Source organism: Carcharhinus amblyrhynchos, chromosome 31 (genome assembly GCF_965287045.1).
Source record: "Carcharhinus amblyrhynchos chromosome 31, sCarAmb.v2.hapA, whole genome shotgun sequence".
NCBI lineage: Eukaryota > Metazoa > Chordata > Chondrichthyes > Carcharhiniformes > Carcharhinidae > Carcharhinus > Carcharhinus amblyrhynchos.
This window is the reverse complement of record NC_137354.1, coordinates 18,544,738-18,560,537: the sequence shown is the minus strand read 5'-3', so window position 1 is coordinate 18,560,537 and position 15,800 is coordinate 18,544,738. Positions and strand designations below refer to the sequence as shown.

The 15,800-nt window shown below is 42.5% G+C and overlaps 1 protein-coding gene across 1 annotated transcript in view; it reads right to left on the bottom strand.

Annotated features, from left to right (window-relative positions):
• antxr1d (ANTXR cell adhesion molecule 1d) overlaps positions 1-15,800 on the bottom strand; it is a 96,180-nt gene that overhangs the window by 25,881 nt on the left and 54,499 nt on the right. The window contains exons 12-17 of the mRNA XM_080215556.1: positions 14,332-14,410; positions 11,681-11,776; positions 8,467-8,505; positions 7,496-7,591; positions 3,340-3,504; positions 1,126-1,206 (exon numbers count right to left, since the gene is read on the bottom strand). Of these exons, the coding sequence (XP_080071682.1) occupies positions 1,126-1,206; positions 3,340-3,504; positions 7,496-7,591; positions 8,467-8,505; positions 11,681-11,776; positions 14,332-14,410 (556 nt within the window). The remainder of the gene's footprint in view (positions 1-1,125; positions 1,207-3,339; positions 3,505-7,495; positions 7,592-8,466; positions 8,506-11,680; positions 11,777-14,331; positions 14,411-15,800) is intronic.

Sequence of the window (15,800 nt, the reverse complement as noted above, 5' to 3'; positions counted from 1 at the left end):
CAGCCTTTGTACACCATGGTTCCTGTGACCTACCATAACTTTCCTGTCTCATTGGAACATTGCTATGCAGAACTCCAGGCAAATATCTCTGAAAATTTGCCACATTTCTTCCGTGCATTTCCCTGAGAAAACTTCTTTCCAGTTTAAGCCTCCAATTTCCAATAGCCTCATAATCCCCCTTACTCCAATTAAACACTTTTCTAACTTGTCTGATCCTATCTCTCTTCTATGCTATTGTAAATGAGATAGCATTATGATCACCATCTCCAAAATGCTCTCCCACTTAGAGATCTGACACCTGACCAGGTTCATTTCCCAATACCAAATCAAGTACAGCCTCCACTCTTGTAGGCTTATCCACATACTGTGTCATGAAACCCTCTTGAACACAACTAACAAACTCCTCCCCATCTAAACCTCTTACCCTAGGGAGATTCCAATCAATATTTGGGAAATTAAAATCTCCCATCCGACAACTTTGTTACTATTACACCTTTATCAGGATTTGATTTTATCAGGATTTTAACAAATACTTTTTTTCCTAACCAGATTATTTATTTGTTACTGATTCAGTTGGCAAAATATAACCAAGTATCCTGTACTATATATCCAAATAATTGGAAAAGCTAATGGCAAAACAAGTTCAGTAGAATTACTAATTCCAACATATCATTACTTAGTTCAATAACATTTGTTTACTGCACAAGTGGAACAATGTAATTCTAAATTTGAAATTAGCTCCTTAAGTGTCCAAAGATGTATAGTTGACGTGGATTGGCCATGTTAAATTGCCTTAATGTGCTAAGGTGTGTAAATTAGGGGGATGACCAGGTTACTTATATGGGGTCACGGGGACAGGGCCTGGGTAAGATGCTGTGTTGGAATATCGTGCCATCTAGATGGGCCAGATGGCCCCCTTCTGCACCGTAGGGAATTCTATGATTCTATCTAACATATGTATAAATGTATATTTCAGAAAATAAGAATGCAAAAATTGGTATCATAGTTCTAGTAATTTGACTAGAATTGATTGCACCAAGATTGCTAAATACAGTAATCAGGATACGAACTAGTATATTGTTCTGTGCTGTAAAGATATTTAGGTATATTTATGACCGATTTTACCTCATCTCCCGGTTGTGGCCTCATCAGAGATACTTGATCATAGCCTCTGCGAAAAAGGGCCCACAAGGCATCCAATTTTCCCTAGAAAAATTATCACAACAATGTTAGGAACAAAATTTACTTGTTGCTTACCAAAAAAGTACCCTGTTGCACTTTAGAAATGATAAACATTAACTCAGAAACCTAGTCCACATTAATCCTTCTGGTATTATTATCAATGTAATGATATGAGCTCTGTACAGTGTGTACAATGGGCCCGATTCTCCTACATCACCATCCGCTGGGAGTCTCTGGTTCCGTCGCATGGAACGGAGATTTGGCTGTGCACCAAATTGTGAATGGCTGGAGAATTCCAGCCAATGACTCGTGACGGACAGACCCAGGGGTTTTATGCACACTGTAGGATCAAGGGCCCTGATTTTACAGGCACACCCGTCCCGGAATCGGGACAGGTGAGGCCCAGCAGGACAGCATTCTCCATTGGCCTCGGGTGGGCGTGCCAGTAAAACTCTGGCTCAAGTGTCATTTTGTACATTGTGGTCAAACAGAAGAATTGGAAGCATGTGACAAAAATTTACTGATTTTGAACCCTACTCTAGAAATATATTTTACAAAACTGAAAATATTATTTAGAGAACTTGCTCCATGTTCCATGCAGGCTACTTTTGAATGTTACAAATATTTAACACCATTTTCAAGTTTTAAGTTAGAAATACTGACTTTAGAAAATTCTTAATGAATTGTTGTTGAATCATGATGTACCTGTGGGCTCAACTGTGTCTCACCAGCTTTCTACAAATGTCCAAGATTCTCTATGCTGCGGCAACTATTCCTATGCGGTGACATGGCCAAACATTAATTTGCAGTTTTTGCAGCCGCAACCATGTCCTATTGCACTATTTTGTAACATTACACTTTGCTTTGCAGTGCACATTCACTCAAAATTCACTAATTTATTTTCTGATGAGCAAAATATTGACACAAATCATAGGGTGGAATTCTCCCATTTTAAGGCTAAGAGCCTTGGCGGGGGCAGGAAGGTGGAATGTTTGCCGCTGCTGAGGCCAAATCCTCAGGCCCCAGCTTCATTAATTATGCACCAGAATATTTTACGCTGTATTCAGTAACATGGCAGCGCTTGGATAGCGCTTAGACTGCTGTTGTAACCAGCTGCCATGTTTGAAAAGGTGTCCAACTTCACTAACCCACTACTGGAGAAAGAAGGTGGGCTGCCTGAAAAATGCAGATAGAGCTCTGGGAGCACTCTGAGACCGGAAGGTGGACCTCCTGAGAACAAAGGTAGATCTTCTGAAACATTCTGAGGCTGGGAGATGGACCCTCTCCAGGACATCGCATCTGGAAGGTCCACTTGCAAACATTCGCCCGACCCAGGGTCCAGGCTGGTGTGCAGCTGCCATCCTGAACTCTGGAGGCAGCCCCAAGCATTGTTCAAGTGAGTCCAAACATCTGCATGCCATGTTATTCCAAATGTGTTTTTCGCTAGCTGTAAGCTCACGCTGGTATGAAACTGATTTCTAGGCCTCCCAAAGATCAAAAGATATAGGAGCAGGATTAGGCCATTCGGTCCATCAAGTTCACTCAATCATGGCTGATAGGTTTCTCAACCCAATTCTCTCAATTTTTCCCCATAACCTTGAATCCCTTTACCAATTAAGAACCTCTGTCTTAAACACACTCAATGACCTGGCCTCCACAGCCTTCCATGGCAATGAATTCCACAGATTCACCACCTGCTGGCTGAAGAAATTCCTCCTCATCTCAGTTCTAAAGAGTTGTCCTTTTACTCTGAGGCTTTGCCATCTGATCCTAGTCTCTCCTTCTAATGGAAACATCTTCTCCGTGTCCACTTTATCTAGGCTTTTCGGTATTCTTAAGTTTCAGTTTCAGTGAGAACCCCCTCGTCCTTTTAAATTGCATCGGGTACTGACCCAGAGTCCTCAAACACTTCTCATGTGTCCACATTCCTATCATGTTCTCCCCTCACACCCATTATCGAACCCACTGGCAGGGAACTGGGAGAATTTTGCTCACAATTTCTAAAAAGAATACGCAACAGTCTGTGAAATGGCCAGTGTAATGCACATGTCTGCACCATTTGGGTGATTATGTGACACAGAATTACTTAATGGTTTATCCTGCCCCTTTTATAATCAGTCCGACCACACAAGATAAGCAGAGCAAGAAATAAATTACCTTAACCGGTGTGTACCATTTTCTCTGGTCTGGTGGGGGTCTTCGGGGTTTGTAGGGCCGAGGATCCAGCGGTTCAAACTCTTGATCTGGCATCTTGACGACTGCATTTTTGGGTTTTTCTAATTTTGCACCTTCTTCAGTGGAACCTTTGTCACCCCAGCGTACCTGACCAAAAACAAATTAATTCAGGAAGCTGAAATACTGTAAGAAATGTAAGTATTGAAATTATTGTAAAAAAGACGGCAATACTTTGGTACCATAATTCCTTTCTTTCAGAAAGAGAGAAAGATTGGTTTGCTCATTAGTTATTAACTCACTCGTAAAATTTCAGGCACAAGCAACTTTGAAACACAAGTTCTGAGAATTCAATATTAATAGAGTAATTAATAGCAGAGGGAGGCAAACATTCTCTCACTTATTTTTAAAGAACTCGAAGCTTCACAAGTAAAGATGAGGGACGAGAATCTCCAGTCACGCACACCCCAAATTCTTGCCCACGCTCAACATACCTTTAAATGGTCTTCTCTCACCCTCAACGATTCCCAAGGTGGGTGAGATGGGAGAATTTCAGCCCAGATATGCCCTGAAAGGTTAAAGGGCAAAGGGAAAAGGGAAGGAATTTTGCACACAAGTGAGAGCAAAAGGCGATGTGGGCGCAAAATCCTGCAAGAGTTGGAAAACGAGATTTTTGCTGGTGTTTATTTTAAACACAGGGTCCAACAGGCTCTGCCCTGCCAGTGATGGCATAAACCATACCCCCAGATTTTCTGTGCACTCAGCGCCAGAAAATCTGGTCTGAAAACTTGGCTGTGCAGAAGGAAGCTATTCGGCCTATTGAGTCTGCACTGACTCTGACATCTCAACCAGCACCCGCTCCTTCCCTCACACATTTATCATGGATAATTCCCCCTAATCTGCACAACTTTGGACACTCAGGGGCAAGTTAGCATGGCCAATCCACCTAACTTGCACATCTTTGGACACTAAGGGGTAATTTAGCATGGTCAACCTACCTAACCTGCACATCTTTGGACACTAAGGTCCAATTTAGCATGGCCAATCCACCTAACCTGCACATCTTTGGACACTGAGGGCCAATTTAGCATGGTCAACCTACCTAACCTGCACATCTTTGGACACTAAGGTCCAATTTAGCATGGCTAGTTCACTTAACCTACACATCTTTGGACTGTGGGAGGAAACCGGAGCATCCGGAGGAAACCCATGCAGACACAGGGAGAACATGCAAACTCCACAAAGGCAGTCACCCAAAGCCAGAATCGAACCCAGGTCTGTGGTGCTGCAAGGCAGCAGTTATAGTCACTGTGCCATTCCAAATGAATCACTAAAAGTTCCAATGCAGGTACAGCAAATGATTAGGAAGGCAAATAGAATGTTGGCACTTATTGCAAGGGGAATGGAATATAAAATTGTATTGCTACAATTATGTAGGGCATTGGTGATACTACATCTGGACTACCATGATCCTTGATTAGAAGCAGTTCAGAGGAGGTTCACATGAGTGATCCCTGGGATGAAGTTGTTACCTTATGAAGAAAGGTTGGGCAGGTAGGGCCTGTGTCCATGGGGTTTAGAAAAATCTGAGGTGATCCTATTAAAATATACAAGATCCCGAAGGAAATTGTTGAGTGGATGTTTCCCATTGTTGGAGAGATCAGAATTAGGACACAGTTACATGTCTCCCATTTAAACAGATAGGAGAAACATTTTCTCACAGTTGGTCTGTGCAATTACCTTCCCCAGAGAGATGTAGAGGCTGAATCATTGACTATTTTTAAGGCTGGGTTAGTTAGATAGATCCTTGATCAAGAAGGGAGTCAAAGCACCAAGTAGGTAAACAGGAAAGTAAGAGACCACAATCAGATCAACATGATTTTATCAAATGGTAGAGCAGGCTTGAGGGGGCCGAATGGTCAACTCATGTTCCTAATTCATATGTAAAGGTCAGAATTGTTTAACCTCGCTCCTGGCTGGGATTCTCCGGTCCCGCTGTTGTGAACAGAGATTTGGCTGAGCACCAAATTCTCCGTTCTCGCTGGCAGCAACTGCAGGGTGTGTGCGACCAGGGAATTTTGGCCTATATTGCAAATTAATTATTGGAATAATTACAAAGTGTTAAGCGTAGTTAAAATAAAGTATTTTTAAAATGCTGCAATGCTCTATTGTTAATTTGTAAAGCTAACATTTGCAATAGAATCGCTACCACTTATTAAATGTGCTTTGAATTTGTCAAACATGTTCCGACATCACAAAAAGCATCTGTGCATTAGTGCAGAAAAGATGTTTTCAATTATTGAAACAGAAAAAGAGTTAGCAACATATGTGGACTTGTATTTGGGAAGAAAAGGTGAGCCTTCTGTGACTTTTTGCAATACATTGAAAAAATGATTAAACCTACAGCTCTATTTTATATACCGCATTGGTAACAAGATGGAGATTCATTCTCATCATTTTTTTGAGAGCAATGTTTGATAGCAATGTATCAGACCCGGGTGGAGCCAAGGTCAAAGGCTTGAAGGACGCTGAAGTCTTGTTAGCCAACATGACAATGCACATCCAGACGTTACCCTCCAGTGTTGCATTGCCACTTGTGCTAGACTCAGAATAGCAACAAGGTTGTAGATGTAAGTCAAAGGAGCAAATCATTTTTCATCAGTTTTATCTGTGTTCTGAAATATTAAGTTCACTGACTCCAAAATGATGTGGGGGTTGGGAGGGGGGTGGACAGAAGAGAGAGAGAGAGAGAGAGAGAGAGTCCTGAAGATCAAATTTGGATCAAGGTCCAAAATACACCATAAGTCCTCCCAACCGAAAGATATTAATTAGGTCTGCTTTTGCTCCAAAGCTGCAATCTATTTTGCAAAGGTAGTGAGGCGTTGGTCCCTACCAAAAAAACAGACAGTAATCAGACATAAGTTCATCCCCGGAGATCTCCAGGAAGCTAGTGTTTACAATTACAGATGCAACTAACACTGGTCAGCGCGAGGGCTGTTACACTGTAATTTCTGAACTGAATTTAGAAGGTGGTACAACTGTTCTTCAATTTACCAATTTAAGGACACTACGTACATTGGTAAGGAGATAGATAGTCCAACCTGTTTGGGTTTTATATCTAGTCCCAAGTAACTATGCCATTGTGAAGTCATTTCATTTAACTTTAAAATTTACCAGTTAGAAGAATCCGCAAATCACTTCTACCTTTTATAATGTGAGCAAAAGCCAACTGATAGTTGGTTCATTGTTATCCTGACATTATTAATTAGAGCTTGAGTGGCTTAAGTACAAAGTGTTGTGGACAATTTAAGCTGGTTTGTCATTTCAGTCTATTTAGCAAATGCTTTAAAGGCACTACTGCTTACAGATCTATATTCACAGCCTTCCAAGATGCCTGAGCTACGAACTCTCAAGATGGCAGCCATTCTGGCAGCCTTGTGGAGTCTGTGGACCATGCATATATAAGTTGTCTGGGACTGCACCTCCCCCATTTATTTGAAATATCGTTTGTTACAGTTTTGTTTGCACTTCAGCCCCACACTCCTAATCCCTTGGTGTGGAGAGGGGGTGGGGAAGGAGGAGGACCTCTTCATGAACTTGCATCTGGGCCTGACCAAACTTGCCATAAACAGATGCAGGCAGCGGGTGGTTGAGGGGGTCGTCTGATTTGACTGTCTGCCTCTACAGTGCGGTCACATTCACAGATGGGTGTCCCTGGAAACACCATCGAGGCTTTCCATGCCCATTGGGCACCACAGGGACTGGGGTGGAGGTCTTATTGACCCCTTTAATTACATTTTAGTTTAATGATTTAAGTTTTATTTGAAAATCACTTTTTGTCTAAGGCAGTATTCCTTTAAGGGGCTGCCCCTTTCATTTCCTTCCATAGTTTGTTTAATTTAGTTTAACTGGTTGACTTCAAAAGAGTTGGAGTCATCAGTACAACTCAATTCTTGCAGTTTTCTAAAGCAGAAATCAAGAGGAAAACCTTTTCTGTACAATAGGAAAAGTCAGCCAGGAATGTAATTGTGGCACAATGTCACTTTCAAATCTTAGATCACAAGTTTTCCTGAACCGTTTGTAACCTTTCCAAAGATAGCAGTGCGTGAACATTTCAACAAGAATAAGCAACATTAAAAACCTCCATCCGTTTAATGCCACCCACTCCTCTTCCCCCATAATACGACGCATCAACTGTTGGCCACTTTTTCTTCGCCATGCCTTCATCGTCAGAATCCTGCAGGGAGAAGAACAAAAGAAAGTTGCTGGGTTGGTGGAAAACCTCACTGGGCTTTTTCGCCAAACTCAGAATCAGTGGAGTGAGTCTCAAACAGCAAGTGTCTTTCAATTTTCGATCCAAGTTGCCATTGCCTTTATTAAAAACTAATCGGATGTTCACACTGGAATCAAATAAAGGATTCTTGTGTTCTCTTTGGAACTCCATATCGGGTAAAAGCCAGGGAAAGCTAACACTTGACATTTGGAATCTGCATTAATTCATGTCCTATTCACACACAAATACAGGACAACAAATTCTGATCGTTCTTGCCAAAATGGGTCATTATGCAAGGACAATGCTATATTATGCTTCTGTCCACCATATCTCTCTGTAATGGTGACTGAAACACAGACCTCCCTGTGACTGTTGATGTTTTGTACTCTTCACTCCCAAGACTTGGTGAAGGCCACACAGACATGCACTTCAGTGGCACAGTGTGACAACGATCTTTTGCAAAGCACTGTGTTCGAATCTTCGATCCTTGACTTTTCATAACCCAGTTAGCACAAGGAAGCGATTCTTCTGCCTGACTTGAACTCTTACTGTCCCAGTTTTCCTGAAACTAAGGCATATTATTTCGCTGGGGTTAAGGGATTTAATTATACTTTACAAACCAAATTGTAGTCGATAATAGTTATTATGAGTGTGGGCAATACGTACACTGTTTGTATCAAAAAACATCCTTGCATGGAGTTGAATATTCAGGACAGAAGTTGCACGTAAGTAAATTTAGGTGCAAGCTGTTCATATTCTCAACAAATTTCTCAGTATGGAATCATCATTATTAAATCAATTATCAAAGGACATAGCTAAGCGAAGATCATATCACTTACCTCCTCATATGCTGGTGGAGGTGGTGGTTCTTTAATCACCTGTTAGGAATGAAATACAAATAAATCAGGTACCTTTGCTAATTTAGCATTTAGTGAATTTGAATGGAAATAATTGGATCTGTTATTTTCTAAAAAACAGGTCTTTTTCAAATTAGGTATGTTTGCCGTTACCTCTATTTTCAAACTCCTGGCCAGGATTCTCACAAAAAAGAACTAAGTGCCCAAATTTTCCTGCCTGATTTTTGGGTGTAGTTAATTTACTGAATCTCTGGCACTACTGAGTGTCTGAGGGGGGATTCACACCAGTAAAGGGTGGGGTGGGGTGGGGGTGGGAATACCGCTGGAGAGACCAGAATCAGCGAGTTGCTGATTGGGCATGTGCTGATCTGTCAGTGGGGAGATCAGCCGTGCACACTGACACACCCTGTTGATGAGGACCAGTTGTAATCCGCTTTGCTGGGAATCTTTACGATTCCTTCACGACACACGACAGTGCAGAGTCGCTGAGCAAAGACTGATAGCCAAGTTCCGCACACACGAGGACGGCCTCAACCAGGATCTTGGGTTCGTGTCACACTATCTGTAACCTCCATGACTTGCCTGGACTTGCAAAATCTCACGAACTGTCCTGTCTGGAGACAATACACATCTCTTTAACTTGTGTTTAATGCTCTCTCCACTTACAGTGTCTGTACCTTTAAGACTTGATTAGCTGTAAAGATTCTCATTTCAAGCATTATTCTGTAAATTGAGTTTGTGCCCTTATATGCCCCGCTTGTGAAAAGATGTCCCACTCACCTGACGAAGGATCAGCAAGAGCTCCAAAAGCTAGTGGCATTTGCTACCAAATAAATCTGTTGGAATTTAACCTGGTGTTATGAGACTTCTTTATGGGAATCTCTTCCAGCAGAGGGGTTGGTGGATATGGACATGAGAGATCCTACCATTCCAGGCTCACTAATATGGAAATAGTGATTTCAATATTATAATCAGCCTCACGCTGATTTCTGGTGCGGGCCTGATTTCATTAGAAATCATGGCCCAGGAAACTCAAAATCAGCCAGACTGCCAGTCACGAGTCCCGCTACAGGCCCCTGCTGATGTCTCCCAGCCTGTTGCGCTACCTAAGCAGTGTAGCAGGCAAGAATAATCACCCCCATCGCCCCTTCTTATATACTCAAACTCCAAATTGACTTTATTGTAAATAATATTCTAATGAACACAAGTTTCCAATGTTGTTATTTTAGTGGTCATTCATTAATTAGGTTTGGCTTGTGCTAGCCACAGCACAAATCAATTCCAGCCTCTTGGACTGCCTGGGTCCACTACAGTTCACCCACCGCTACAATAGGTCCACAGCAGACGCCATCTCCCTGGCACTACATTCCACTCTGGAAAACCTAGATAACAAAGACACCTACATCAGACTCCTATTTATCGACTACAGCTCGGCCTTCAACACCATTATTCCACTGAAACTCATCTTCTAACTCCGTGACCTGGGGCTCAGCTCCTTCCTCTGTGACTGGATCCTGAACTTCCCAACCCACAAACTGCAATCAGTAAGGATAGGCAACAACTTCTCCTCCACAATTATCCTCAACATCGGTACCCCACAAGGTTGTGTTCTCAGCCCTTTACTATACTCCTTATATACCTATGACAGTGCGGCCAAATTTCCTCCAACTTGATTTCCAAGTTTGCTGATGACACTACCGTAGTAGGTTGGATCTCAAACAATGATGAGATGGAGTACTTGAAGGAAGTAGCGAATCTGGTGAACTGGTGCAATAATCTCTCCGTCAATGTCAACAAAACGAAGGAGATAGTCATTGACTTCAGGAAGCATAGTGAAGGAGTGCCTCTGCCTACATCAACAGGGACAAAGTAGAAATCCATAGAATCCCTACAGTGCAGAAGGAGACCATTCGGCTCATTGAGTCTGCACCGACCACAATCCAACCCAGGCCCTATCCCCGTAATCCCACATATTTCCTCTGCTAATCCACCTGACACTAGGGTTAATTTAGCATGGCCAATTAACCTAACCTGCACATCTTTGGGCTGTGGAAGGAAGCCAGAGCACCTGGGGGAAACCCACGCAGACACGGGGAGAAAGTACAAACTTCACACAGACAGTGACCCGAGGCTGGAATTGAACCCGGATCCCTGGCGCTGTGAGGCAGCAATGCTAACCACTGTCAAGTTCTTCAAGTGTTTAGATGTCAGATCACCCACAACCTGTCCTGATCCCCCATGCTGACACTATAGTTAAGAAAACCAACCAAATGCCTCTACTTTCTCAGAAAACTAAGGAAATTTGTCATGTCTGCTATGTCTCTCACCTACTTTTACGGATGCGCCATAGAAAGCATTCTTTCTGGTTGTATCACAACTTGGTGTGGCTCCTGCTCTTTGAAGACCGCAAGGACCTACAAAGGGGCAAGAACGAGGCCCAGTCCATCATTCAAAACAGCCTCCCACGCATTGACACTGTCTACACTTCCGTTGCCTTGGAAAAGCAGCCGGCATAATCAAGGACCCCACGCACCCCCGACATTCTCTCTTCTACCTTCTTCTGCAGAAAAGATACAATGGTCTGAGGTCATGTACCGACCGACTCAAGAACAGCTTCTTCCCTGCTGCCATCAGACTTTTGAATGGACCTAATCGCATTAAATTGATCTTTCTCTACACCGTAGCTGTGACGGTAACACTACATTCTGCACTCTCTCCTTTCCTTCTCTATGAACGGTATGTTTTGTCTGCACAGTGCACAAGAAACAATACTTTTCACTGTATGCTAATACATATGACAATAATAAATCAAATCAAATCAAATCTAAGCTTTCTGGGTTTTGGTAAGTGGCATGTCCTCCTTCAGGGGATACAGAAGGCAAACAGTGTTATCACATTAATCCTTCCCCACCCTTGCCAATGGGGATATCAGGTTTGGGCTTACCACATGTCCTCACTGGCATTGTTGAAGTAAGGTATTTAATATCGTGGGGGTTAATTATTCCATGATACAGCATGTTGATGCTCCGACATGCTGTTGCAAATATCTATCAATGTTTAAGGCAGAGAAGAGCAACTTTTTTTTACACGTATAATTGTAATTATGGGAGGAACTTCCAATTCTCAGAATCATCTATAATTATTGATTAAATATCATTACAGGAACAGTTAACTGAAAAAGTGATTGGGAACTTACCACAGTACAGCACAGAGGCCAAAACCACCACAGCAAGATCAATGCCAACAGCAGGAACAACACTAATAGTGCAAGTAAAAGGATCGTTCCATCAGACTGAAAAGCAAGGAAAAATATTAAGCATGTTTGGTCGAAGCAATTCTACCAGGTAAATGCAATATTAATCTCAATGTTCAAATCTTGTAAGACAAGGAAAAATAATTTATAGGATGTCCAAATCACAGCGCTGAGGAAAATTCTAACAATATGTGTGAATCAGACTGTCCCATGTAATCAGGAAAAAGATAGAGAAACTTACTCTATAAAAGGAAGGTAGCCAGAGATAAAAAAGAGTTGAGGGTACCTCAGAGAAGAACAAGTAGTTTTATGAGGTGAATAAGTCTTCCAGCTAAAAATATTAAAAGGGAGAGAGACATGAAGAAATAAGACCTGAAGAGAAAAACAGCTACCTAACAATGACAGGAATAAATGAATCAAGAAGTAACACAGGACAGTAATTGACCTTGCTTAAATTAAAGTTTATGCATTCACACTTTTATTGGCATTTACTAATACTTGTTCCTTGGGCAGGATTTTTCACCTATTTTGCAGTGGCAGAGGCAGCCGCCATTGACGCTGGTAGGATCGTCTGGTCCCACCATTGTCAACGGGGTTTCCTGTTGAATGCTCCCCTTGCCGCTGTGCATGGGTGCACCGTCGATGGGACCGGAAGATCCCACCAGCATGAATGGCTGTAAAGTTCCAGCCCTTGTTTATATTCTCCCAAGGTCATTATGAAGAAGATCAAAGCCACCAAAACGTTATTTGATTACAAAAAAGTTACTTCAGAGCAGCAAAGCCACTGAATCTTCGATTCGTGCCTCTGTGACCTTGAATGTTGATTTTCACAATGCTTGACATGCTAGCTTTTCATCCTCACCTTCTAAAAACTAAAATTTCATACACATTACCCTGGCTAGGTTCTCACCCACAAGTGTAGGCGGCCCATTATCGCCAATCTCTATTAGGTCTCCATATCTTCAAAATTGATTTTAAGAGCCTTATCATGAGACCATAAAATATAGGAGCAAAATTAGGCCACTCGGCCCACTGAGTCTGCTCTGCCACTCAATCATGGCTGATATTTTTCTCATCCCCATTCTCTTGCCTTTTCCCCACAATCCCTGATCATTGCCTTCAAGCACCTGAGGCAGAATGTTCCATTCCTGTCAGTGACGAGAATCATGGTGGGTGGGGGGCACTAAACCTGGTGTTCTGGAAAAAATCAGTTTCTCACCACTAGGAACCTAATTTGGAATTTGGTTCCCCTGACTCCAATGACAGGTTAAAGATGGGTTGAGTTTCCTGCTGATCTATGCTGGGAACCACATTTGCATTCAGTTGCATCTCATGAATGCTCATTAAAAGGCCAACTCTCTGGAACTCAGGGTAATGATGATAGGAAGGAACAGTCAGAGGAGGGAGTGGGATGCGGTGGGGTAGCAGGTCTAGAGTGAGAGTCTGTAGGTGAAGGTCTCATTGATGGGTCAGGGATGGGAGAGGACAGGTGGCTTAGACAATGGGAAGGGGTAGAGTGGACTGGGGATGGCAATGGCTTTGAGGAGAGAAAAGGTACGTGGAAATGGATTGTGATAGGATCCAAGGTAACCAGGGGAGGTCCAGGGTGACAGACAGGAGAGGAACAGCAATATTGGGTGGGTCTATGGTGTTGTTGGGGAGGTTGGTGGGTGACTACTGGAGGGTAAATGGTGGTGGTGGTGCAAGTTTGAAAGGTGAGGTGCACCATTTTTCCAAGCTGACCGCAGTCAGTCAGTGAGATCATTTGAGGTAGGAAGAGGGTCTTTTTGGCTGTTCAAGGATAGCACAGGTGGCCGATTAAAGGGACACCCGAATAATTAAGAGGCAGCTGGATGTCAATCATATTTACTTGTGTTTGGTCTATTGTGAAGCTACATTTCAGCCAGTTTGTTCCTGACTCAGGGGTCCTATATCATCTAGATCCCAGCAAGATGTGGAGCTGCCGTTCATTCTGTACCATTTCTCATTGGCTGCAGTCAGAGGAAGGGACGAAGGGAAGAGGGGAGATGAAATGCCTACAACGGCACTGCTCACAACTCCAAACACCCAGCACCCCTCCCTGAATGGACATAGCTGACAAGGGATCATGCGGTTTCTGTGCTGCCAAAGCAAAGGTCTCTCTCTATAGAGGTGATCTTAGAAATGTCCTCCAGTCATATGGCCCTGTGTGTACCATCTACTCATCTAACACTGGAAATCTCTTTACCCCACTCTCATTTCCAACATTAAAAACTACCTCTTCATTCAATTAGCCCCCATCCACAAATCCCTTTCTCAGTCTGTCCCCCCAAACAGTCAGAAGTCCTCTTAAAGTCCTTAACTTAGACTGTAATCCCAAACGGTTTCTCCTTTCCTCATATGTTTGGCTCTTTGTTAACCTTCTGGTAAAACAGACCTCTCTTTGCTCATGAGGACTGTAACAGAAATGCAAGTTGGTCTAGATTAAGAAAATATTTATATAATGAATGAGGTGTACCACAAACTTCAACTTCATTGACATTTTTGTCTTCTCAAAATTACTTTGATGGCAATCCAATATATTTCCCTTTTGTTTGCATTTTCAATGCACTTACACAATGTGTACTGGTGATGCTGACAGAGCTGGATATGAATGTTAATCCCTGATTCATGCTTACTTGAAGGTAAACCACCCTGGAAAGAAAATATAAATATCGATTTGTAAGATTTCTCTCTTTTCATACATGTAAGTCACATTTCAATTCTGCTGCACATCTGGACTTAAGGGTTACAGATGTATTTACATCTTTGTACCTAAATGTCATATGAAATTGTCAAACATTCTGCAAAACATTTTAAACTGCTTGGAGTCAGACCTAATACAAAGGAAGGTGTTGTGGGAGGTCAAGCATCTTAGCCCCAATATTTCGCTGCAGGTGTTTCTCAAGGTTGTGGTTTGGGCCCAAACATTTTCAGCTACTTTATCAGTGGCCTTCTTAGCATAATGAGGAGAGAATTAAGGATATTCACTGATGATTGCACAATGTTCGTCCTATTTGTAACTCCTCAGATAATGAAGCAGCCCATGCCCATATGTAACAAGCCCTGGGCAACATTCATGTTTGGGCTGATGATGGCAAGTAGCATTCACGTCACAAAAATGTCAGGCAATGATCAGCTAACCATCTCCCTTGACATGCAATGGCGTTATTATCGCTGACTCTCCCACCATCAACATCTTATACAAATAAAAGTTAGTTCCTTCTTTGGATTGTTTACCCTCAACCAGAAACTTTACAAAAACTATGGTTGTTTTATAAATACAGTGGCTACAAGGGCAGGTGAGATTCTAGTAGGTCAGATTCTAGAAATTCTGTGGTGAGTGACACACTCCCTGACTCCCCAAAGCCTGTCAACCATCTCCAAGACACAAGTCAGGAGTGTGTGGAATATTCTCTGGATGCATGGAGATTCAACACTCAAGAAACTCAACACTATCCTAGACCAAGCAGCCCAATTAATTGGCACCCTATCTCCCAGCTTCAATTTTTATTCCCTCTACCACAGGCTTCAGTATGCATTGTAGAACTCACTGGTGCTTCTTTGACAACACTTTCCAAACCTGCCACCTATATCACCTGGAAAAACAAGGGCAGCAGGTGGATGGGAACATCACCTACAAGATCCCCTCCAAATCTCAAACCATCCTCTTGAAGAATTACATTGTCATTCCTTTAATATTGCTGGATCAAAATCCTGGAACTCCCTTCCTGACAGCACAGTGGTTGTACATACATCACATGGATGGTAGCCGGAATTTTCTGACTTTGGCTGCAGCTGAGATCTGCCAGTCCTGCTGCTATGAATGGAGATTTGGCTAAGCGCCAAATTCTCTGTTCTCACTCGCAGTGATAGCAGGGCGTGTGAGATTGGAGAATTCTGGCTGTAGCAGCTCACCACAGCCTTCTCAAGAGAAGTCAGGTTCTATTATTAAATACTGGCTTTTCTAGCAATGCTCATATTCCATTAATACATTAAAAAAAATTCTAACGAGCTTCTGGGGTATCCTTAAACCAGGTCCAGT